The sequence below is a fragment of the Lachancea thermotolerans genome (genome assembly GCF_000142805.1).
Source record: "Lachancea thermotolerans CBS 6340 chromosome A complete sequence".
Taxonomy (NCBI): Eukaryota; Fungi; Ascomycota; class Saccharomycetes; order Saccharomycetales; family Saccharomycetaceae; genus Lachancea; species Lachancea thermotolerans.
In genome coordinates this window covers 431,301-454,635 of record NC_013077.1, presented here as the reverse complement: position 1 = coordinate 454,635, position 23,335 = coordinate 431,301, and the positions used below count along the sequence as shown (strand labels likewise).

General features: G+C 52.0%; 13 protein-coding genes across 13 annotated transcripts; 7 read left to right on the top strand and 6 right to left on the bottom strand.

Annotated features, from left to right (window-relative positions):
• Nucleotides 1-528: 528 nt before the first annotated feature.
• Nucleotides 529-900, bottom strand: KLTH0A05456g (KLTH0A05456p; the record flags this gene model as incomplete). Its single annotated transcript, XM_002551649.1, has 1 exon — nucleotides 529-900. One exon carries the CDS (start codon nucleotides 898-900, stop codon nucleotides 529-531), a length of 372 nt encoding a protein of 123 aa, XP_002551695.1.
• A 1,589-nt stretch (nucleotides 901-2,489) lies between these two features.
• On the top strand, nucleotides 2,490-2,972 carry RPP1B (ribosomal protein P1 beta; the record flags this gene model as incomplete). The annotated part of the gene is made up of 2 exons (XM_002551648.1): nucleotides 2,490-2,603; nucleotides 2,766-2,972. The coding sequence occupies 2 exons, from the start codon at nucleotides 2,490-2,492 to the stop codon at nucleotides 2,970-2,972; spliced, it is 321 nt and encodes a 106-aa protein (XP_002551694.1).
• Nucleotides 2,973-3,650: 678 nt separating this feature from the next.
• Nucleotides 3,651-4,352, top strand: KLTH0A05412g (uncharacterized protein; the record flags this gene model as incomplete). Its single annotated transcript, XM_002551647.1, has 1 exon — nucleotides 3,651-4,352. The coding sequence occupies one exon, from the start codon at nucleotides 3,651-3,653 to the stop codon at nucleotides 4,350-4,352; it is 702 nt and encodes a 233-aa protein (XP_002551693.1).
• Nucleotides 4,353-4,758: 406 nt separating this feature from the next.
• AIT1 (Ait1p) lies at nucleotides 4,759-6,153 on the top strand (the record flags this gene model as incomplete). Its single annotated transcript, XM_002551646.1, has 1 exon — nucleotides 4,759-6,153. The coding sequence occupies one exon, from the start codon at nucleotides 4,759-4,761 to the stop codon at nucleotides 6,151-6,153; it is 1,395 nt and encodes a 464-aa protein (XP_002551692.1).
• Nucleotides 6,154-6,605: 452 nt separating this feature from the next.
• Nucleotides 6,606-7,829, top strand: VCX1 (Vcx1p; the record flags this gene model as incomplete). The annotated part of the gene is made up of 1 exon (XM_002551645.1): nucleotides 6,606-7,829. One exon carries the CDS (start codon nucleotides 6,606-6,608, stop codon nucleotides 7,827-7,829), a length of 1,224 nt encoding a protein of 407 aa, XP_002551691.1.
• Nucleotides 7,830-8,556: 727 nt separating this feature from the next.
• Nucleotides 8,557-9,462, top strand: PCL2 (cyclin PCL2; the record flags this gene model as incomplete). The annotated part of the gene is made up of 1 exon (XM_002551644.1): nucleotides 8,557-9,462. One exon carries the CDS (start codon nucleotides 8,557-8,559, stop codon nucleotides 9,460-9,462), a length of 906 nt encoding a protein of 301 aa, XP_002551690.1.
• Nucleotides 9,463-9,798: 336 nt separating this feature from the next.
• Nucleotides 9,799-12,297, bottom strand: CDC48 (AAA family ATPase CDC48; the record flags this gene model as incomplete). The annotated part of the gene is made up of 1 exon (XM_002551643.1): nucleotides 9,799-12,297. The coding sequence occupies one exon, from the start codon at nucleotides 12,295-12,297 to the stop codon at nucleotides 9,799-9,801; it is 2,499 nt and encodes an 832-aa protein (XP_002551689.1).
• Nucleotides 12,298-14,067: 1,770 nt separating this feature from the next.
• On the bottom strand, nucleotides 14,068-14,595 carry HNT1 (adenosine 5'-monophosphoramidase; the record flags this gene model as incomplete). Its single annotated transcript, XM_002551642.1, has 2 exons — nucleotides 14,068-14,477; nucleotides 14,541-14,595. 2 exons carry the CDS (start codon nucleotides 14,593-14,595, stop codon nucleotides 14,068-14,070), a joined length of 465 nt encoding a protein of 154 aa, XP_002551688.1.
• Nucleotides 14,596-15,467: 872 nt separating this feature from the next.
• On the top strand, nucleotides 15,468-17,093 carry DLD2 (D-lactate dehydrogenase; the record flags this gene model as incomplete). The annotated part of the gene is made up of 1 exon (XM_002551641.1): nucleotides 15,468-17,093. One exon carries the CDS (start codon nucleotides 15,468-15,470, stop codon nucleotides 17,091-17,093), a length of 1,626 nt encoding a protein of 541 aa, XP_002551687.1.
• Nucleotides 17,094-17,480: 387 nt separating this feature from the next.
• On the bottom strand, nucleotides 17,481-17,966 carry KLTH0A05258g (uncharacterized protein; the record flags this gene model as incomplete). The annotated part of the gene is made up of 1 exon (XM_002551640.1): nucleotides 17,481-17,966. The coding sequence occupies one exon, from the start codon at nucleotides 17,964-17,966 to the stop codon at nucleotides 17,481-17,483; it is 486 nt and encodes a 161-aa protein (XP_002551686.1).
• Nucleotides 17,967-18,423: 457 nt separating this feature from the next.
• On the bottom strand, nucleotides 18,424-18,819 carry SNA4 (Sna4p; the record flags this gene model as incomplete). The annotated part of the gene is made up of 1 exon (XM_002551639.1): nucleotides 18,424-18,819. The coding sequence occupies one exon, from the start codon at nucleotides 18,817-18,819 to the stop codon at nucleotides 18,424-18,426; it is 396 nt and encodes a 131-aa protein (XP_002551685.1).
• A 568-nt stretch (nucleotides 18,820-19,387) lies between these two features.
• AIR1 (TRAMP complex RNA-binding subunit) lies at nucleotides 19,388-20,578 on the bottom strand (the record flags this gene model as incomplete). The annotated part of the gene is made up of 1 exon (XM_002551638.1): nucleotides 19,388-20,578. One exon carries the CDS (start codon nucleotides 20,576-20,578, stop codon nucleotides 19,388-19,390), a length of 1,191 nt encoding a protein of 396 aa, XP_002551684.1.
• Nucleotides 20,579-21,035: 457 nt separating this feature from the next.
• Nucleotides 21,036-23,258, top strand: THS1 (threonine--tRNA ligase THS1; the record flags this gene model as incomplete). Its single annotated transcript, XM_002551637.1, has 1 exon — nucleotides 21,036-23,258. The coding sequence occupies one exon, from the start codon at nucleotides 21,036-21,038 to the stop codon at nucleotides 23,256-23,258; it is 2,223 nt and encodes a 740-aa protein (XP_002551683.1).
• Nucleotides 23,259-23,335: the final 77 nt, after the last annotated feature.

Below are 23,335 nucleotides of genomic sequence, written 5' to 3'. Positions count from 1 at the left end.
GGCACAAGGGGATCGGTCTCCAGTGGCGACGAAGCCGCCGCGGCGGCTGCCGTGTCACGGGTCTGGCACGTGATATAAATGTGACCGAAGGCTGTCGTCAATAACGACTAGCTTCTTGTCACGTGACATGATCTCATCCGTCGAAAGCGAGAGATATGTTAAGTCACGTGGTTTCAATCGCTCAGTCCAGCCCTCATTGCACGTGACCCGGCCGCCGCTGTGGCACGCGCGTTGCGTTTGGCGTAGCTCTCGCGTCTGGTGTAATGCTCTCGTCATCCCCCGCGCGAAAAGCTTCATGATAAGGCGCCAGCGCGGCCCGCGCGGCCCGCGTGCCGAATGTCTATCTCTATGCTCCGTATATCCCATTATTAGCTATAAACCGAAAATGCTGGTTCTAGACAATTGCTACTTAGTTAGCTGGCGGTATGCATGTGATACCGCAGGCGTTCTTGTTGTTGCCTGTCGTTGTAGTCGCGCTCCTGCCCGTAGCTTTGCTCTGTCGCCGGCGGCCCGCCGCCCGCGCGCGTTTCAGACGCCCGCGAGCCAGAGCCGGTAGTTGTGCTGCGCGGCGTCCGCGAACTCGTCGTCGTCGGGCGCGGGCACGCACTCGAAGGCGCTCGGTACTGGCGCCTTGGCGGTGATGTGGGTCATGTCGTAGGAGGGCAGCAGCTGGGGCTCGTTCTCCAGCGCGAACAGCTCGTCGCCAGCGTGGTCTTCGTCGTCGTCGCGCGACATCGCGTCCAGGAAGGGCGACTGCAGCAGGAGGTCGTCGTCGCCCGAAATCAGGTCACTGGCGCCGGAGAGCGGCGTGCTGGGCAGCAGCGACGCGGGCGCGCCCTGTGCGAGCGAGAACGAGAACACGTCTCCGTCCTCGAGGAAGTCCTGTGTGTTATAACTCATGGTTGTGTGTAGGGTGTGTTTGCTGATGCGCGTGTGTGCTTGTGTGCTTTGTAATCGGTCACGTGTGTGATTTGTCAGAGTGCTCACGTGTGTGTGCTCTGTGTGCGTGGCTTGCGCGTGTGTACTATTCGTGTTCCAGTGCTCTGTCGCGAGGACACTCGATGAGTAGTGTTCTGGTGTGTGTAGTGCTGATGCTTGGTCTACAAGTCTACTAGTCCTGCGCTCTACGCCGCTCCAACGCTTCTATTATATATCGAATCCGCCATGTTTTGCTCACCCATCAGTCATTATTGCCCTGACATAATAACGCCCAGGGTGTGGTTGTGATTCTGGAAATGACTCCGAGACAAAATTTTTCTTCCATAATTTGTTCGCCGTGTTTTGATATCGTAAAAGCCACATAGCCGTCCAGAACTTTCTAGGGCACAAGCGCGCAACTACAAGCACGCTGTATCGCTGTATTGCCCCCGCTGGCGCATACTCGCATATTATCTCATGTAGTCATCGATGGCGCGAGCGCCCATCATTTAGTCATTGTTGTGGTGTGTGTGTCAGCAAAGAGATTAAGGACGGCGGCGGCGGCGGCGGGAGAGAGCGGCGCGCCGCCCGTTGAGTTGGCACGTGCAAACACGGGTCAACAAGGCCCTGAGCTGGTGTGTAGTGTAATGTAATGGCTTGTGTGACCTGCGACCTGTGACCTGGCAGGTGGCCTGTTGGGGTCGCACGGGCGCGAAGGTGCAGGTGTGAAACGAGGCATTGGTGAGGGCCGGGTGCGAGACGACGGTGTGGTTGGGGCCAGACGCGCAAATGGTAGGGTGCGTTCCACACACACGCGTACGCGACCCACCAGGGTGCTTGGGCCGTTCCGACGCTACGAAATTCTTGGCAGAGGCGCGGCGGTCACGTGCGATGGGCGAGGTGCCGTGCTCACGTGACCGCGCCGCCTGCGTGCCCCGGCACGTGCGCTTCCACTCTTAGGCCCTGGCGCGCCTTCTCTGTTCGCGTAGACACGTTGACCACGTTCCGCAGTTCCCGGCGCGGCACCGCGACGAAGACGCGGTGAGGTGCGGCGCTACGCGCGGCTGCGCGGAGTCTGCCAGCTGTGAAATAAGGTTATGTGTCCAGGGCGGCCCGCGCCGCAGTTCCGCGCACGTGCCGCGAGGTGGCGGCCCACGTGCGTGGTGATCCACGTGTGCGGCGCAGCCTTTTCTCGTTTCCGGGGCAACCCGCGCACTCGGATGTTTGACTGCGCACCCACACATCCGGGACTGTACACCCACACACGCGGCCCGGTCTCACTTTGTGGCCGCGCCGAGCCGCGCCCTCGCGGCTCGGCGTCGGCCCCCACGCAGCGCGCACGTTCGGTGCCGACGCCGGCGCTTGCCCGATTCGGAAACCGGCGCAGAAGCGCTCATTTTTTCAGTCGCGGTCACTGGGCACGGCACGCGCGGGCGCGCCGGCCCCACGCACTCGTCCTCTCTGCTCTCTGCTCTCTGCCCTCTCGCCTTTCCTCTGGTGTAAAACAAGGTCTTTTTCGCACAGGCAGTTAGGCCAGCGCACTTCTCCTGGTAGTACCTCGAATCACTGCAATGTCTGACGCTGTTATCTCCTACGCCTCTCTGATCTTGGCTGATGCCGGTTTGGACATCACCGCCGACAGCCTGACCACCCTGACCAAGGCCGCCGGTGCCTCCATCGACAACGTATGTGCCGCTTGAACTGGCGCGGCCGGAGGGGGCGCGAGCGCCAGCGCGCGATCCCCGGGCCCCGCGCTGCGTTCCCGTCCGCTCCGGGCCGTCACGTGATCCGCGGGTCACGTGTTGTCCGTTCCTCCCACGCGAGCTTCTACTAACTTCCCCCCGCAGATCTGGGCTGAGACCTTCGCCAAGGCCCTAGAGGGTAAGGACCTCAAGGAGATCCTGTCTGGCTTCCACGCCGCTGGCTCCGCTGCCCCAGCCGCCGGCTCTGCTTCCGCTGCCGCCGCTGGTGGTGACGCCGCCGCCGAGGAGGCCGCTCCAGAGGAGGCCGCTGAGGAGTCTGACGATGACATGGGTTTCGGTTTGTTCGACTAAGCGACCCGAGCTGAACCAAGTAACTACATAAATCTAATAACCATCAGTTTGTCACTACATACGCGTTCGGCGTCCGGCGCCGGCCGTGGCCCGCACCTCCATTGGTGCCTCCGCCGGTGCCTGTGCGTGCCTGTGCGTGCCGAAGCGGCTTCTTTGTTGCCGCTCCGTCGCCGCCCTTGTCGCCTCTCAATTGCTTCTCCCGCACGTCTCCAGCTCTTCGCTGCCGCAGATCCCGTGCCTTGTCTCGCGTGCTCCTGCGTCCGCTCCGCACCCTTCTAGCCGCCGCCTTCCGCAGCCGTTGGCGTAGGCAACGGTCGCTGCATGCAGGGAGGACCGTCGCATTTGCCTACTCCTGCAAGCGCAAAGGGCGTCCGCAGCCCTCTCAGATGACAGTGTACTTTTTTTTTCCATCGAATTACCAGGAGAGCAGTAAAAAATTCGGGATCCAGCTCATCGCGCAGCCAGCAGCACAGGCATATAAGAGATAGGCGAGTTGGTGGCGCACCGCGGGGGAATCGGGCAACGGGACGGTAGACAGAGTTACTGGAAGGTCGTTCCGAGCGAAAAATCGCGGACTTCTGCAGCTTTTTGACCCACGTTCGCACGTCGATCGCACTCTTACGTCTTCTGTTGGCAGTTGCAACGGCAAAAACTACGATCCACGTGAATAACCACCAGATGCCGGGCACAGCAGGTGCCACGGCGGAGCGCACCGCGCACCAAGATAAACCCACGCTACAGGTGCTCACGCCCGAGGAGCCGCGGGCGTCCAAGGACTCGCCGGGGTCGCTGGGGCTGCACGGCAGCAGCCCCGCGAGCCGGTCGCCGCTGGAGTCGCCGTCCGTGCAGAGCACGCGGGAGCTCGAAGTGGCACTCGCGGAGACGATCCAGGAGCTCGAGGCGCAGGCCGGCGACGACCGCTACGCGGCCGGCGCGGCGCTGGACATCCCGCGGCTGCTCTCCGTGCTCAATCAGTCGCTGACAGCGATCTCGCACTGGTCGCTGCAGGCGCGCCTGGCGCAGCTGGAGAACCGCAGCGCGTGGGACTCGCGGCTCGCAGTCGAGAACAGCCTGATCAAAAAGGAGGTGGAGTTCTTCCGCAACCGGTGCCTGAGCGAGTCCCACAGGAGCCCAAGGCTCGTGCACGCGCCCTCGGCGCCGGCCAGCCCATCGCGCGGCGCGCCGGCCCGCGTCTCGAAGCCGGCCCGTAGCAACCCCTCCAAGAAAGCACTTTCCCAGCAGCAAGACACGCAGCAGCAGGCACAGCAGCCGCTGCTGCGGCTGGTCGAAAACCACAAGCCGCACCCGCGCATGCGAAGGAGTAGCGACAACCCGTCGGCGTCCGACTTCGTGCGCGTTTTCCATCTGGAAAAACTGTGATCGCAAGGCTCCTGGCCTCGCCTGTAACACTACTGGGATTATATAATGGTTTTTGGGATAGATTTCTTCGCTGATTCGGATTATGGGGCCCGACCGCTTCTCGGCGCGGCGTGGCGCGTCTTTTGTATGAGTTATGTACCGCCTCCTGGGGGCTCTGCCGTTCAGCTTTTGGCTAATGAAATACGATGTTTTGGTAACAGTCCCGCTGCCCGCGGTCCTCGTCTTGAGGCCGTCTCCGCGGCCGACGCGCAGTGTGGCGCGACTTAGCCTCCCTGTCTATGAGCCGGGTCATGTATGGATTATTGTCCCTGGTAACGTTTCCATTATCTTTGCCTGCGCTGAAATTTTCCGGAAATGATCCATCATTCAATAATGACACCAACAAGCCTGGGTCAGTCGTCGTAAGATGGCTAGAATTAGCTATGTTTCGCCGTACTTTATGCCGCTCGTGTGTTCGAGCAAGCCCTGGGTGAGTGCCATTGTGTTTCTCAACCTCGTTGTCCTGTTTGTCGCCGCTTTCAGTCTTTCACAACTCCTAATCTCGCAATATGACGATGATGCCATGTTCAGGCCGGTGGGCCAGGACTACTTCCGGACCTCGCTCCTGGGCTTCTTCTCGCCCCTGGCACTGTATTTCGTTCGAGACTTCGTTCTGATGGTGAGCCCGCGTTTCGTTCTCTTCAACCTATTTGTGGACTTCCCACTCAATGATTGGCTCTACTTGCTGATCATCTTCTGCCTGGCCTACCCACAGGCGCAGGAGACGCATGCGCGAAGCTCCCTCGACGATACTTTTTGGCATATAATACCGCGACAGTCCTGTATTTTTGGCATCTCGTGGGCCTTGTCCGAGTTCATGGTGTGCCTTGTCGAAAACTTCTACAGCTACGAGGAGGTGCCGTCGCCAGAGTCTGCCAAGAGGCAGCTAGAGAGCAAGATGATGCAGGACGAGCAGGACCTCGCCCGAAGCAACATCACATTGTCCAAATGCATCGACGTGAAGCGTCGCACCTCTCACATCTCGGAGAACGTCTACTGCCATGAGAACAGCCAGCCCCCTCAGGGCGCGCAGTCGCCTAACAGCGCGGCTGCGGAGGGCGCTTCTGCCGACACCGTCTTTGTGAGCTTCAGCGATAGCTCCATCTCCCTACTACGCGACCCGGAGCAGGGGCCTCATCCTAGGTCTCGCAATGACCGTAAGCGGCCCGGGCTGTACGGCGGCACCGTGACCTATTTTCCAGAAGTCGTTTCCATTAGAAAGTTTCTGAAGGACATTCTCGTTCTAAACTTGCTTGTCGCAGACAGCATCCTGCTCGCGGTCGGTCACGCCCTGCTTATCTCGATGTACTTCATCTACGTCCCGGGTCACAACCGCCTGTTCACGTCCGCGGTTATCTACTTCGGGTCCCGCCCATTTGGGTTCTTCGTGCTAAGCCTGGTCCTGCCCCTGTCGGTCTTCAGCTTCATTGCAAGCGTGTTTCTCTTCTTATGGAGTGACGAGGACGGCGAAGACTACAAAAATACTCGAAAACTGACAAGCTCTGACCTGCATGCGCATACCTCCAATCCTCAGAGCCTCCAGTACATCACCTCGAACCAGCTTTTTGTGGTGAACTCCATCTACACCCAAGACATTTCAGGATCCGAGGGAGACAATGAGCTGGGGATTTTACGTTTTTTCCGGGCCCTGATGACTACATGGCGGTCCTTAGCATCCCACCAAAGCTTTCCTATAGCCGGAATTACCGTGTGGGCCTTCGCGATTTTTGTGGGGGGCATCGTTGCCACCATTGAACAGTGATGGTTGTCCAAGACAAGAAAGTGCGCTAAGCTCGGTTCTCCCAACCAATTTAAGCGCCGGAAGTGCAATTGACTTTGCCACATTAAGCCCCTGACAATCACATCTACAAAATGGCCTTTAATGACCAAATCGGCGGCTCTTTGTTGCTGGAATTGCGACATTTAATGGCATATGTAACGTTTTTTTAAAATTTCGGTACCGATTTTTTAATTGATAAAGACTTTGCGAAGATGCGCGTTAGCGCAACCTTTCTGAAACAAAGCTTGCAAACTTGACCAGAGTTCCAGGGATTCAATAGCGATACTGAGCAGTTGGAAAGCACAAAGCCTTCAATACTTAGACAGCCATAGCGATTTGATAATACTCAATCAGTGGCATAAAGGTGTACTTGTTAAATACCTAGTCATCGCCATCCAAGCCAGCCGGCTCCATACCATTGGTTAAAACTCAAAATGGACACTAACACCCCATTGTTGCCTCAGAGCGCAAGAACGCAGAAGCGCTCTGCTTTGCAAGCTGTCTGGAGAGACATCAAGATTGTGTTTCGCTCGTCTCCAGTCAACTACTTGGCGGTTTTCGTGCCACTAGGGCTGTTTTTCGGGTATAGCCACTTCTCTGACACCTGGGTCTTCCTCTTGAACTTCATCGCTATCATCCCCTTGGCCGCCATGCTGGCATACGCCACGGAAGAACTCGCTGACAAGGCGGGGTCGACCTTGGGAGGCCTGCTGAACGCCACCCTGGGCAACGCCGTTGAACTCATCGTCTCTATCATCGCGCTGTCCAAGGGCCAGGTCACTATCGTGCAAGCCTCAATGCTGGGTAGTATCCTGTCCAACCTTCTATTGGTCGTAGGATTTTGCTTCGTCGCCGGAGGCTACAACAGAGAGTTCCAAAGGTTCAACCAGACAGCTGCTCAGACAATGTCCTCGCTGCTTGCGATCTCGTGCGCTTCACTGCTGATCCCAGCTGCTTTCAGACTGTCGCTGCCTGACAACAACAAGAGACAGGACCTTCTGATCAATGAGAAGCTCCTTGAGCTGTCCCGCGGTACCTCTATTGTTCTACTGATTGTCTACGTACTCTTCTTGTGGTTCCAGCTGAAGACCCATCATCACCTCTTTGAGCAGCGTGAGGTCGAAACTGACAGAACAGTGGACCAGCACACTAAGGGCTCAAAGCTCTCCATCAAGTCATCATTGGCATTTTTGGCTGGCACGACTGTACTCGTCTCACTCTGCGCTGATTTCCTAGTGGGCAGCATTGACAATGTGGTTGCTTCTTCCGGCTTGTCCAAGACTTTCATTGGTCTGATCATTATTCCCATTGTCGGAAACGCTGCTGAGCATGTCACCGCAGTCATTGTCGCCAGGAAGGACAAGATGGATCTTGCGCTGGGCGTTGCGATTGGTTCGTCTCTACAAATCTCACTCTTTGTCACCCCCTTCATGGTGCTTGTCGGGTGGGCTATCGGTGTGCCAATGAGCTTGTCATTCTCTCCTTTCGAGACAACCACCCTATTCATTGCGGTCTTCCTCTCGAATTACTTGTTGCAAGACGGTGAATCCCACTGGCTCGAGGGTGCCATGAGCATTGTCACCTACGTTTTGATCGCTATGGCGTTCTACTACCTTCCTGATGAGAATACCATGGGCTCTTTGATATTCTCTACTTGAACTTAGTTCTGATTTTTATATTTAGTTCTCGACGGCCCTTCTATAGTTGTCAAGTGCCCGCCCTCAAGTCAGAATCGAGGCGCGTCCACCTTTAAGCCGTTGCAAAAGTCGCGTTTAATTGCTTGTACGAGATGGCGCTTGTTTGACAGCCTACTACAAAGCCACCAACCACATTGGCACCGCGAAAGTGCCGGCGAAACCACAACGTTGGTTCAATAACGCAATACGTGGCAGCGGTAAAATAGCTGATATTCATTACTGCGCCTGACATTCTCCATATTCAATAGATTCTCGACTACAACAAGGAAAGAATTATTTAACGGACAAAGCAGACGTATAGACCGCTTTGAGACGACTTAGACAACCTCCAGGAATGGACCAGAACAGTGCCCCACCATTCTGCGGCCTCTATGCCTGTTGGTCCAGCAACTCCATTTACTGAGGCACTTGCTATTTTGTTAACTCACTAACTCATTCGCGATCGCGAAACTCTGTGAAAAAATAGCCAAAACGCGAAAAAAACGGCTGGTCAAGTAAGATGAGCGTGCTGGTGCTATGCTGGCCACGAAAATTCGCATAGTGCAGGATAGACCACACGAGTTCTAGATTAGTTTAGCGGGTTTGGTGATAAGTTCGTTCATAGTCCCGCAGTCTTGTATATAACTGAAGAGGTAAGTTTTGGATAGCGCAAGCGCCAAGATATCGCTGCGAACAGGCCCAACCCGATATGTCAGACTTGGAAGCATTGCTGCAGTTCAACAAAAGACGTGTGTCGATGGAAATGATCGAGTTCCTGGCCTCGACATCGAACTCGGTTATTCAGGTGCGGACGGGCGAGTCCTCTGCGAAGGTGGTTTCATTGGTGGACTTCATCAAAGGGCTGGTGGTCCAATCCAACGTTCAGACTCCAACGTTGATGTCGACGGCCGTGTACCTGTCGAAGCTGCGCTCGATTATCCCAGCGAACGTCCATGGCATGGAGACTACGCGCCATAGGGTGTTCCTGGGCTGCCTGATAATAGCTGCCAAGAACCTCAACGACTCGTCCCCCATGAACAAGCACTGGGCCTCCTACACTAATGGTCTGCTCAACACGCGCGAAGTCAACACCATAGAGCGGGAGCTGCTAGAGTATTTCGACTGGAACCTGCGAATTTCCACGCAGGATCTCGTTACGTGCCTCTCGCCATTCCTGACGCCCATCAAAGACCAACTGGTGTCGCAAAAGGAGGACTATCTCTTTTTCAACTCGCCAGTGCCCAGCCGCAGCAGGTTGGCGGCTTATCACGACTCGCACTCTCGCTCTTCAAGCGCTATGTCTATTCCATCGCTGGTTTCGAGCGCTACAATGTCTACGATATCGACTGGGGGGTCTAGAAGGACGCCACTACTGCCGCACTCGAATTCATCAAACATCCACCGCATTGACGAAAATAGCTACACATACCAGTCAACAAAGCCAGTCCCTGGCTATGCAGCACCTTCTCTCGCAAAGCGTTCTCCTTCAAGACCTGAGAAAAGCCATTTGGCGAGACCAATTATCATGAAAACGGGATTGCCTGGATCTACACAATCGGTTTCCAGTCAAAATAAATTCGGTATCAAATCCAACTGGGCATCAATATTCAAGTAGGATTGAGTTCCGAGTTCGAGCGGGGGGCTAACAGAGGTAACGAAAGGTTTTATATTTGAGCGCAGGGAAGCTCTCAATGAAGTATGCTTCAGGATACGGAAAGGAAATCCTGAGGTCTGCCATTTGCATAAGTACACACATTTTATAATTAATCCGGAATCAGAGTTATATTGTAATACTAACAGTATTCTTGAACTTTATATTGAAAGGGTGCAGGCTTTTACCGACTCTTTGATCGCGACTATATCTCACGGTTTTCTTTAGACATTACACACAGATTTCATACCATGGTACAACGGGCATGGGTCGCCAATTAAGGGTCAAGGTATGAGTAGCTCAGCTATACAGGTCGTCATCCTCCTCGGCGCCTTCGCCGAAAGCAGCACCGGAGCGCTCGTTAGTGCCCGCGGGCTGGTTAGCACTAGGAGAGTCATCGAAGCTGAAGTTGCTGTACTGGCCTCTGGATGCTTTCATTTGTTGAGAGTAAGCCTCGTAACGGCGCAGCTCAGCGTCCGAGACTGAGCGCTTGGCGGTCTTCATGGCCTCAGAGAAGTGCTCCTTTGTGATGTAAGGGACAGCATCTTCGATTTCTTCGTCAGCGGCGGCTGGCTCGGCAGCTTCGGCACCATCACCCATCTCCACGTCTTCTGTCTTGACACGGCTCTGCTGTTCAGCCAATGCTCTCCTCTGAGCCTCAATCGAGTCTTTGATTGCAAACTTGGCAGCTCTCTGGACGATGTAGGACAGATCAGCACCAGAGAAGCCTTGAGTGGCTTTGGCGATTGTGCTTAGCTCCAGGCCGGGCTCTAGAGGGGTGTTTCTGAGTTGGGCATTCAGGATCGAAAGTCTGGCCATCTCATCTGGTAGTGGAACATATATCAGCTGATCCAATCTACCAGGTCTTAGAATAGCAGGATCTATCTGGTCTGGTCTGTTTGTGGCACCAATGACGAAAACGTTCTTCTTTGCGTTCATACCATCCATTTCCGTCAACAGCTGGTTGACAACTCTGTCGGAAGCACCGCCAGCATCGCCAACTGAGCCACCTCTAGCCTTGGCAATGGAGTCCAATTCATCCAGGAAGACCACAGTTGGGGCCGCAGCTCTTGCTTTGTCGAAGATGTCACGAATGTTAGACTCAGATTCACCGTACCACATACTCAAAAGTTCAGGACCCTTGACGGAGATGAAGTTTGCTGAGACTTCCGTGGCAACGGCCTTGGCCAACAGAGTCTTACCAGTACCAGGAGGACCGTAGAACAACACACCCTTGGAAGGAGACAAACCAAACTTTGTGTATTGGTCTGGGTGCAAGACTGGGTATTCGACGGTTTCCTTCAGTTCCTCCTTGATTTCGTCCAAGCCACCAATGTCGTCCCATGTAACATTGACGCTCTCCACCACAGTCTCACGTAGTGCAGATGGGTTGGAGTTGCCTAGGGCAAACTTGAAGTTGTCCATAGTAACTCCCAGGGAGTCAAGAACCTCGGCATCAATTTCGTCCTCATCCAAATCGATCATGTCCATCTTCTCACGAATCTGTTGCATAGCAGCCTCAGAACATAAGGAAGCTATATCAGCACCAACGTAACCATGCGTTTCGGCAGCGAGCACCTCGAGGTCAACGTCGTCAGCCAGCTTCATGTTCTTGGTGTGAATGCGCAGTACTTCCAGTCTACCGGTAGCGTCTGGAATACCAATGTCGACTTCACGGTCGAATCTACCGAATCTTCTCAGAGCGGGGTCGATCGAGTTAGGTCTGTTGGTAGCGGCAATCACTACAACGTTGGATCTTGCCTTCATACCGTCCATTAAGGTCAACAGCTGCGACACAACTCTCCTCTCAACTTCACCGTTGGTCTTGTCACGCTTTGGTGCGATAGAGTCGATCTCGTCGATGAAAATAATGGCGGGAGCGTTTTTCTCAGCTTCTTCGAAAGCTTTACGCAAGTTCGACTCCGATTCACCGGCCATTTTGGACATAACTTCAGGACCGTTGATCAGGAAGAAGAAAGCGCCGGTCTCGTTGGCAACGGCCCTTGCCATCAGCGTTTTACCGGTACCAGGTGGACCGTACATCAGAATACCTCTTGGAGGCTTGATACCAATGGCTTTGAAAAGTTGAGGGTGTCTCAAAGGCAACTCAACGAGCTCTCTGATCTGAGCCATTTGCTTGCGGCAACCACCGATGTCGTCGTAACCGACCTCATTGATGTTGTTCTCCTCGTCTTCGCGGTTGATTGGCTCACCCTCAGAGTGGATAACTGTGTCTTGAGCGACAACAGCGTATTCCTCGGGCTCGACGTCCACGACCTTGAACTCGACCTGTCTCATACCACCTCTGACAACAAAGTGGTCGCCCTTTCTCACAGGACGGTATGCTTCCACGAAGTAAGGCTTCAGGTAAACGTCGAACAGGCTGCCTGTGAGACCTTCAACGGTGTCCGCAATAGGGAGCACCGAAATCCGAGATGCGTACTTGATGTCTGGGCACGCATGGATCGTGACCAAGTCACCCAGGCGGATACGCAAGTTGTTACGCACCACACGGTTAACACGGCACACGCCGTTCTCCAGCTCGTCATCAATCAGCACGATCAAGACGGTGTCCTTGCGCTTTTTGCCCTTGACCAGAACTGTATCACCACGGAACAACTGCAACAAGTCCATTGTGTTGGAATTGATCGCGATCACTGAGTTGTCATCGTTGACAGCGTCATCGACCATCAGCATGTTGTCCTTCTTTTTGCGTCTGAGAATCGCGGTTGCGGTAGCATCCTCCTCTCTCTTTTCGACGCCAGAGGCGTCCAGTAAAGATTTCTTGTCGTCAGCCATCCTAAATCGAGCTAATTACGTGAATAAACTCTCGATCTGAACGATGGTTATTGATCTTATCTCTACCCAGGGGGTTTTGTTCAAGCTCAACCTATTTGCCACCGAATCCTTATATAGCTTCAAATGTTCCACGTGATTTGGCCCTTGAAATTCTAAGAGTTGAACCTAAAATGAGCGTAGCACTGCCTACGACCGACACACGTTAAGTCTAAGGCAACGGAGACGTATGTTGGAATCTGAGCCTAATCGGATACTGGTGGTGGCGGAATGAACCCAAGCATAGGGCAGAGTCATTTTTGAGCCGTTTTATGAATTTTTGCGTCCCAGTTAGGAATATATTTGCCAACTGCTCTTCCTGCAAAGGCTTTTTGCCAGATCGTGAGGCGCGGCTGTATGATTCTTCACATTGGACGTGCAGGAGCAGCTTTAGCTGCGACAAAAATCTCTGTTTATCGGAAACCTTGTAGTGATGTTTATATCAGATTTCAATGGTGCACTACAACGGTGAACACGCATGCTGGCAAATCAAGTATAAGTCAAGCTTTTCTGCCGACGTAGCTAGTGAAGCAGGAGACAGATGGTCTTTTGGTCTTGTTAGAATGGTTTTTGCCTTGGTTATTTGCGGGGGCATCTTCTCTTTCGATAGAAAGGCTGGATTGTGATTTTGGTGACCCTCATAAATGATTGTCCTGCTTTCTGCAGCGTGCCCACAGCTGAACTCTGGCGTGTCTGAGTGAAGAGGTCATGTTACCTATTCTTCCTTTGAAACTCAAAGCTCTTCGATGGAGCTTGTGACTCTGCGGTCGCGTGCCATCACGGTGAGCGGCATCGCGGTTGCAGGAAGCCACAGAGTCATTTATCTTTTATCCACAGTACAAGTCTCCGTTTCCTATTTTCCTATTTCTTTGCAAAAACCTGAAGACCAAACTTTTGGCCGAGCGAGTGAGCCGAGCGAGTGAGCCGAGCGAGTGAGCCGAGGGGCGCCATTCGTAAACGCGACACTGCCACCGCTGTTAGGATGCGAGGGTGCGATAACCTGCCCTCGCCTGGGGCGCCTCAACTGTCTAATGTGACACTTAATCCTCCATAAAACGGAACAGTATTTGAGCCACTGTGAACATAGAAAATCACACCCGATCACTTCCTTTCAAGTGATGCCCCAGTTATTTCAACGTTCCCCCCCCCCAAATTCCAAGTTAAGACCATATTAGCCGCCCAGCATGATATATTATTATCTTCATTATAATTATATACGTCGACTACCCATTAGCGTATTCTTCGGCTACAAATATACTCAGTCTTCATCAATTACATTCTATTGGTGTTCACTGGAGGCTGTTCATGAGGGGCTTCTTTTAATGGACTGAGTCGCGCAGTCCGGTCGCTATGAAATGAACTGTACGTTGCGTCCTGGAAACGCATCCTATTTCATATGGAAAAACATGATTCGCAGGTACGCATCTGGCATTCTCCTAGTAGTCGTGGTTCCTGAACACATGAATAGCAGGACGCGCCAAGTAAATTGAGTAGGTTCTGATCAGAACGCTTGACTCTCCTCAACGACTTGACCTGAACAGCGTCCTTAGCGGCCGCGCAGAGCTTCTTCGAAATTACGCGTGAGATGGAGCTCCCTGCCTTGTATCCTCCACGCAAAGAAGCTGTGGTGAATTGCAACCCAGAAGTTCTCTGGCAAGCGGGGAGAAATGCACTGTGTTTTTTGTCGAGATTTGATTGCGTATGTAAATGCGCTGTATGCAGCGTTACGTAAACTTACTGGTGCGCCTCAATCTTGGCAAGCAGCTCCTTGTGCAACTGGCCGAGCTTTTCGAAGTCAGTTTCCAGAGAGGGCCAGCCAACGACCAAGCCGGTCTTTTCGTCGCGCTTGGGGATCAAGTGAAAGTGAACGTGGTCGACGATCTGGTGCGCAATTCTGCCATTGTTCTGCAGCACGTTGTAGCCGACGCCTTCGGGCGAGTCAATCGCTAGACCGGTTGCCTGTGCCAGCTTTTTAGTAACGGGCAGGATGTCGGCGAGGTATTCGTCGGGCACGTTGTGCAACTTAGCGCCATGGAATTTGGGGATAACTAACGCATGTGCCTCAGCAGTTGGCTGAATGTCGAGGAAGGAGAAAGAGTATTTTGTTTCAATAAGCTTGAAGGAAGGGATTTCGCCTGTGGTAGCTCTGTGTTAGTAAAGGGGCGGTCAATGCCGAGGCGCGAATGAAAATTATGAAGTTGACGAACCTTTAATGATCTTGCAGAAAATGCAGGCGGCGTCATGGGCAACTGGAGCGGACATTGTTATTTTAGAGAATTTGATGGCCTTAATTTTTGGGGATGAGCTGCTAGAACATCTCTCAACAGCTGGACCTGGAAAATTATATACCAGGCGTATCGTGTGACGAGAAGAACGAAACCACGGATAGGCAGACAAAACAGAGATTGCGTACTCCAGATGCCAGTACGATGCTGAGAAGACCTTAAGAATGCAAGTGGACAGCGGTTTAAAAAGTCTGTGTTGCGTGCGAGATTGCCACCTAACAGGTAGCAAGCGGAGGCATATTAGGGGAGCGGACACAGTGTTTGCGGTAGTTCCCAGACCTGTTCACGGGCCTTTTCGAATGTTTATCCGCCACGCTAGGTACTCCGTAGTGAAATCACCATTGTTATGCCAGGTATTTTGAAGGATCAAAGTACGGTATAACATTTTATGTTTATAATCGTTAGGGTGACTTTGGTAAATTAAAAGTACCTGGGGGGTTGCGATATGATTACGACACTGACAAAACTGTAAATAAAACTGAAACTGCCACCCAAGAAAATTCGTAGACAAGTGATAAGACCTTCCTACATCATTCGTTATCTCAGAGAGGCTTTAGCTTTAAAAGTTACGTTGGCGGCTTTAAAGTACACTAAACGCAGCTCCGCATCTTTACACCAGATTAGCATGAAACGTTAGTTAATTAGTACAGAGCCCACAGATTACACAAGCTACCAGGCTTTGAGGGAGGACTAATCAGCTACTGACATATCCGCCTATTGTTTCCGCCATATCATGTGAATAGTTCAGCATAGTGGATTGAAAAATTTCAACGACAATACAGAAAAGCGTGAGATGAATCTAGAGATCGCAAGGCTTCTCACCTTTTCACCAGCCAATTTTTGTGCGGCATGCTCAGATCGACTGTTCGTAAACCTCTACAGCTAGCCTCCAGAGTCAAACTCAGTACGGCTTCCTGGAGTGCGTCAAGGAGAGCGGTACCACTGCAGGCGGGCAGAGTGTGGTGGCCAAAAGTGCAGGAGTACTCCACGAAAATTCAGCCTAAATTAACCGCTGAATCATACCCAGATGTTCACCGCTTTTCGGGTTTCAAAAAGCTGGCTGACGAGGACTTATCGTTTTTCAGATCCATCTTGTCTGACAGCGAAATTTTACAGGCAAAGGCCGATGAGGACCTCGCTTTATTTAACGAGGATTGGATGCGCAAGTACAAGGGCCAGTCTCAGCTCGTTTTAAGACCCAAATCGGTGAACCAAGTGTCGCAGATCCTCAAGTACTGTAACGAGCAAAAGTTGGCTGTCGTTCCCCAGGGCGGTAACACCGGTTTAGTCGGCGGGTCAGTGCCCGTTTTCGACGAGATCGTGCTGAGTCTCACACAACTCAACAAAATCCGTGACTTTGACCCCGTCAGTGGAATTCTAAAGTGCGACGCAGGTGTAATTCTCGAGAATGCGGACTCTTTCTTGGCGGAGCATGGATATATATTCCCAATGGACCTTGGCGCCAAAGGTTCCTGCCATGTTGGAGGCATCGTAGCTACCAATGCTGGTGGCTTGAGATTATTGCGCTACGGCTCTCTTCATGGTACTGTCTTGGGTCTGGAAGTGGTCTTACCTAACGGAGAAATCCTTGATTCTATGAACGCGCTCAGAAAGGACAACACGGGCTATGACCTGAAGCAGATGTTCATTGGATCTGAGGGTACCATCGGTGTCATTACTGGTGTTTCTATCTTGACACCCCCCCGTCCAAAGGCCTTCAACGTCAGCTTCCTAGGTGTGGAGAGCTACGAGGCTGTCCAGAAGACATTTGTGCAAGCTAAGCAGGAGCTGTCTGAAATTTTGTCTGCTTTCGAGTTCATGGACCTCAACTCTCAAAGGCTCACTAAGGAGCACTTGAAAGATGTTCCTCACCCTCTCGAGGAAGAGTATCCATTCTACATCTTGATCGAAACATCTGGATCCAACAAGGAGCACGATGATGTCAAGCTCGAAACGTTTTTGGAGAAGGCTATGGAGGATGGTACTGTTTTAGACGGTGTTGTGGCCCAAGACGAGACCGAGTTGCGCAACCTGTGGCAATGGAGAGAAATGATCCCAGAGTCTAGTCAGGCCGGCGGCGGTGTTTACAAGTACGACGTTTCCTTACCTCTCAAGGATCTTTACTCTTTGGTTGAGGCTGCTAATGCGAAGTTGACTGAAAAGGGTCTGCTAAGTGTCGAGGACACCTCTAAGCCAGTTATCAGCGCCATCGGATATGGCCATGTGGGTGATGGTAATTTGCACTTGAACGTCGCGGTCAGGGAATACTCTAAAGACGTCGAGAAGGCGTTAGAGCCTTTCGTCTACGAACACGTTTCTTCTAAGAACGGTTCCATCAGCGCTGAGCATGGTTTGGGCTTCCAGAAGAAAAACTACATTGGTTACTCCAAGAATGACCAAGAGATCAAGATGATTAAGCAGCTGAAGAACCTTTATGACCCTAATGCAATCTTGAACCCTTACAAGTACGTTTAAGGGCTTGTTTATCGCCGCGCCCACGCCTTGCCGCACCAAAATAATTGACGGCATGGCTCTCGAAGGGTCTACATACATTATGATATATTTATATATATTCCACGTAAAGCATCGAATCATAATGCGGTAGACTCAGGGCGCGAGGTCAAACAAAGCGCGGCGAATGGGCTTGCCGCAGTGCTAAACGGAGTATTGTCGAAAACACTGTCCCATAAAAAAGGTAGTTTCAGGTCCGTTCCTTCCGGTGGGCGAGTGCACTTCTTTGGGCAGCTTCAATCTTAGCCCAAGGCGGTTCTTGTACCAATTGGTAATAAACAAATTTCGATTGAGGTCTGCAAAGCTTCTACACATGCGCGAAATGCAAGGTGAACTAACAACCAATGCGTTTTACTTTCCCTCTGCCGCCTTCAGGCTTTCAGCAGCGGCAGCAGCTATCATTCGAAATCTTGCAGATCCTAAAGGTGTACCCCCATACCACCTAGTTACTATGACGAGAATATTCACTAAACCGCTCCTCTCCAGTAGAGTGAGTAGCCGCTGACCAGCGCCTGCTTCTCCACCATCGTGGAAGCCTTGCTGCAAACCGCGAACTGTTGTTTCCGTTTTCACACCTTTTTTGCCTCTCTTTCCAGTCGAGACCTCTTCATGCGCGACCTCTCCGGTCCTCCAAGCATACATGTGCGGATGGCTCGCTTTAGACACGGCTTTGTTGGTATCTACAAGCTCCTGGAGAATACCAGGTATCTCATCTTGGTTGTTAATCTTCACACATCTGCCTTGAAATTTGGATTTCCTATCGATTACGAGCTCTGATTCGTTCCAACTCCTCATAGCTGCAAATGCCCTTCGAAAAACTGTTTTACTCATTGACATAGCCGCTACGGTGCAGTTCTTGTTCGGACTTTAAGAAGTTCTCATTACCGTAGAATTCCACGTTAGCGAACTGCAGCAAGGTCAGGAGACTGGAAGAAACAACTAACGGGTCTTCCGTGAATCATAACACATGCTTCACCAAACACCACTCCATCGGTATGCTGCTGCATGCAACGGGCCTGCGCCGCTTGAAACAATGCTGGCAATCTGGGCTCAAGTTCAACCGAGCTTTTCTGTGCCTAAGAACCTTTCTAGATAAAAATATACGGCATCTCTATGCTGACTGTATGAAATAAACTCTCCGTGGACAACCCAACAACACTGGGCTTAGCCAAGGTTTTGAAATCTAAAAGAACACAAATGCCAAAAATTTGCCCAAGCACCGCTTCCCACATGCCTCATTGCACTCTTACTGGGCGCATGCGATGTTCCTAGTGGCTGCCAGCCAATCGGGCCGCTACACACTCTCAGTGTATGGAGGAGGGGCCCCCGAAGCCGGTTTACCAACGCCAGTGTTAGGCATCAGCGGTGTCACGGCCGAAGGCTCCTCTCTAACCACATGCTCGCGCTCGCTCGCGCCTGGTGATCCTTGATGCCGGCTGCGACGGCCATCATCCCAGCCACTTTGGTAATAATACCTATTTTCCTCTCTTCTTAGCGGGCTTGTCATGGTAATGTAGTAAAATGCATGGAGCATACCTGGTACCACTCCAAGCATAGTCAGCAGGATGTTGAGAAGAAGGTCTGATGAGCAGCACCCACTTCTCAACAACACTGCAACTGGTGGAATAAAGAATCCTACTATGTAGAGGATGAGATCAGAAACTGTAAAACAGTGACAGTAAAAGCACATATTGATGTCTAGCGCAGCTGTTCTTGATCCGAAAACCGTTGTGGTCCCTCCTTAGCTGTTATCACAGATAGAAACTCATCGCTTCCAATATGTGAAAAATGAGTACCTTCATGAGTACATCACTAATTCACAACAGCTCATCTATTCACCAACTAACAAAGTCTCTATGGTCCTATAGTCATTTAGGTAGCAGCTTCCTAGCGCTGAAGGTTGCTCGTGGATTGCTCGTGGATTGCTCGATCGATGTATCTAACTGGCTGGTTTCGCAGCATTGCTTCCTGGAGTGCGCTTGCTCGAGTAGCCTCCTGAGTCTCGTAAGTACCCGATGAGGATAATGGACTTCTGCTTGAGATTCTACGGTTCTTAGACTGAAAGTTAACGGAACTAATACTGTTGTTATTGAACCGACGGCAGCGATAGTGTTGGTTCTGTCTCAGGCAAAACTTGACTGATTAAACAAACAACAATTTGCGGACCGTTAGTCGAGGTGCGCGATTGCGCCTCTACGCGTTGTTGGCTATATCTTCGGGACCACCTGCAGTGCAGCGCAGTAGACCGCAAGGGTCCATCACCCCGGGCCTTTCTTCCGCTTCTTGAAAGGAAACGCGTTCCGCGGCGAAGAAGGTTTGGCCGACCGCTGTGAGGACTTGTTGGAGCGTTGCGAGAATTTAGAGGAGCGTTGCGAGGGCTTATTATGCGCCCGCGAGCCTCTTAGTGGCTCAAAGTCTCCCCACGACGAGTTTGAAGCCCCTGGTGAAGATCCGCGCCCACCGCGGTTTCCCTGCGATGAGGCCCGGAAAGATTTCTGTGGACGGCGACCGGGCGGATTCCGCTTGAACGGCTCAGAGACATTCCTAGCGGGCTTCGGAAATCCTTGAGAAGGACGCGCCCCAAAGTCAGGCTTGTTTCGTTTTTTTCGCTCGGAGTTCCGGCGCGAGCTGGCAGTGTCCTCGCGTTTCCCTACTAGTCCTTCGCCCAACGGCGCTGCGAGTCGCTGACGGCGATCGAAGGTGAACTCTTGGGTGAATCGCAGCCGACTTTCCTTCAGGTTGCGCGAGTACTCAGCTTTCAACTCCTGTGGTAAATTTTCGCCAGAAAAGGCGCTTCCGTCCTCGTTAGGCACCTTGGAGGACCGGCGCATGCTACAATCATCTCCAAAGTGGCCCTGATGGCCGCAGTTGTAACAGAACACGCGCTCTATATGCAGTGTGCGATGAAAGGTCCTCTCACGCAGGTAATAGCTCCTCCAGATGCTTGGGCACCGCTCTCGAGCGTGGTTCTTGCTATTGCACTCTGTACAGTAGATGCGTCTAGCTTGACGCGGGCACTGACTCCGGTAGTGGCCCTCCTCCCCACAATTGGCGCACTTAATGGCCTTCGGACACTGCTGCGTGTAATGGTCATCCATGATACCGCAGTACGCGCAGATCACATGTGGGCAGTTGCGCTTAAGGTGGCCACGCTGCGAGCAGTTATTGCACTTCGGCTCTGCATCGAGACTAGGGTCTGAAGGGTCGTCGACACCGAAATAACGGCCTTTTCCGCGCAGGTATCGCAGGTCTTCCGGGTTGGAGTCCACTTCGTCGATCGACGGCGCGAGGATTCCCTCGCTGGCCCCCGGAGTCGGCGTCGTACTTTTCACAAACGAGAGAGTGTCATGAGACTCATATTCTGACAGCAAAGACGCCATGCGGTTCTCCTGGTATGCGTTTCTGTTGTTGTCGTGGGTCTGCGATGAGCTAGGATTTTTCAAGCTCATGGAGGGTTGAAATAATACAAGATCATAAAAATGGTATAGAGCCTGGTGAAGCAACGCAAGAAAATGTCATGGGCTACTCCCGGCTCCAAGTGATCATACAAAACTCCCCAGAATACACAATTGGTTCTCAGCGAAGTGGTGGCGCTTTGCCAAATAAAGCAAGCTAGTACAATCGATCACCACGCACGGAATTATATTCCAGAAGGGAACTATCCATGCTCGGGAGTGCAGCGCTGGACACTAGTAACGTCAAATCCACCCGTGAGAGCATTGGATTTCATTGACGGTGTCCGATACATCGCTGAGTCTGGTCAGGCTCTTTAGTTAGCCTCAGTATTCACGTCTAGAGTGAGCGATAAAATTTTTCAGAATATCAATCAATCTATCTCACTGTTCAAATATACTTAAGACTCATTTCAAGAATACAGCGTAACCAATTCGACCGCAACTATCCACGATGAGTGTCAAAGAGGCCGTCAACAGGGTTGAGGAAAAGGTCAAAGACCTTGTCCTCGACAACAAAGACAACAAAAGTTCAGAGAAGGGCAACGGAAAGTCGAAGAATAAGCAAGACTCGAAGCAGAGCTCGCTTTATCTAGACCCTGAGCCAGATTTCATCGATGAGAGAAACCAGCTCTTCGACAAATTGTTGAAGGAGTACCAAGAGAAGGTCGAGCAGATGCCACGTGTCCCTATCAAAGTCGTGTTGAAGGACGGTTCCGAGAAAGAGGCCACTGCGTGGGAGACCACTCCTATGGACATTGCCAAGCAGATCGCTAAGTCGTTCCCCGACAAACAGTGCATTTCCAAGGCCAACGGTCAGCTGTGGGATCTTGAAAGACCCTTGGAGGGTAAGGAGGGCGATGAGGTCAAGCTCGAGTTTTTCGACTTTGACTCCGACGAGGGTAAGAGGGTTTTCTGGCACTCTTCTGCACACGTGCTCGGTGAGGCCTGCGAGTGTAACCTAGGCGCCCATATCTGCCTGGGTCCTCCAACCGAAGACGGGTTTTTCTATGAGTTTGCTGTCAAGAACGCTCCTAACGCGCCTGCTGACGCACCAGAGAGAACTGTGTCTCAGAACGACTTCCCCGCCTTGGAGAGTGTCTCCAAGAATGTCATCAAGGAGAAGCAAAAGTTTGAGAGACTGGTCATGTCCAAGGAAGACCTGCTCAAAATGTTCCACTACTCCAAGTTCAAGACCTATTTGGTGTCAACTAAGGTTCCAGATGGAGGTTCTACCACGGTCTACCGTTGCGGTAAGCTGATCGACTTGTGTGTGGGCCCACACATCCCTCACACAGGCCGCATCAAGGCCTTCAAGCTTCTGAAAAACTCTTCCTGCTACTTTTTGGGAGACTCTAACAACGACTCTTTGCAGAGAATCTACGGTATCTCTTTCCCAGACAAGAAGTTGATGGACGCGCACCTAAAGTTTTTGGCCGAAGCATCCATGAGAGACCACAGAAAGATTGGTAGGGAGCAAGAGCTTTTCTACTTCAATGAGATGTCTCCAGGGTCCTGCTTCTGGCTCCCTCACGGTACCAGAATCTACAACAACCTGGTCGACCTGATGAGGGCCGAGTACCGTAAGAGAGGCTTCGATGAGGTTATCACTCCAAACATGTATAACTCCAAGCTGTGGGAAACTTCTGGTCACTGGGGCAACTACAAAGAAAACATGTTCACCTTCGAAGTTGAGAAGGAGACTTTCGGTTTAAAGCCAATGAACTGCCCCGGCCACTGTATCTTGTTCAAGTCCAGAGAGCGTTCCTACAAGGAGCTGCCATGGAGGGTTGCCGACTTTGGTGTCATCCACAGAAACGAGTTTTCCGGTGCACTCACCGGTTTGACTCGTGTTAGAAGATTCCAACAGGACGATGCTCACATTTTCTGCGCTCAGAACCAGATTGAGCAGGAAATCGAAAACTGCTTCAGCTTCCTGCAATACGTGTATGGAGTGTTCGGCTTTGAGTTCAAGATGGAACTCTCAACACGTCCAGAGAAGTTCGTCGGTGAGATTGAGACTTGGAACAACGCCGAGGCTAAGCTGGAATCTGCTTTGAGGAAGTGGGGTGGCAACTGGGAGCTGAACCCAGGCGATGGTGCCTTCTACGGCCCTAAGATCGACATCAAGATCTCTGATGCGCTAAGAAGATGGCATCAGTGTGCCACCATTCAGCTTGACTTCCAATTGCCAAACAGATTCGAGCTGGAGTTCAAGTCCAAGGACAACCAAGAGAATGAAAACTACGAGAGACCTGTGATGATTCACCGTGCCATCCTGGGTTCTGTTGAAAGAATGACTGCTATTTTGACCGAACACTTTGCTGGCAAGTGGCCATTCTGGTTGTCTCCACGTCAAGTGTTGGTGGTCCCTGTTGGTGTGAAATACCAAGAATACGCTCAGGAAGTGCGTGACAAACTCTGTGAACAGGACTTCTACGCAGATGTCGACTTGACTGGTAACACCTTGCAAAAGAAGGTCAGAAACGGTCAAATGTTGAAATACAACTTCATCTTCATTGTTGGCGAGCAGGAAATGACTGAGAAATCCGTCAACATCAGAAACAGAGATGTGATAGAACAGCAAGGTAAGAACGCCACCATTGCATTCGAAACCGTGCTACAGCAGCTCAAGAAACTGAAGGAAGAAAAGAGACTAGATAACGTCTTGAACTAGTCTCTAAGAGTAACCTCAGCTCTCGTCATGCAGTCTCCATGTATTGAGCAATGCTATTTACGAATATATAAAACCCT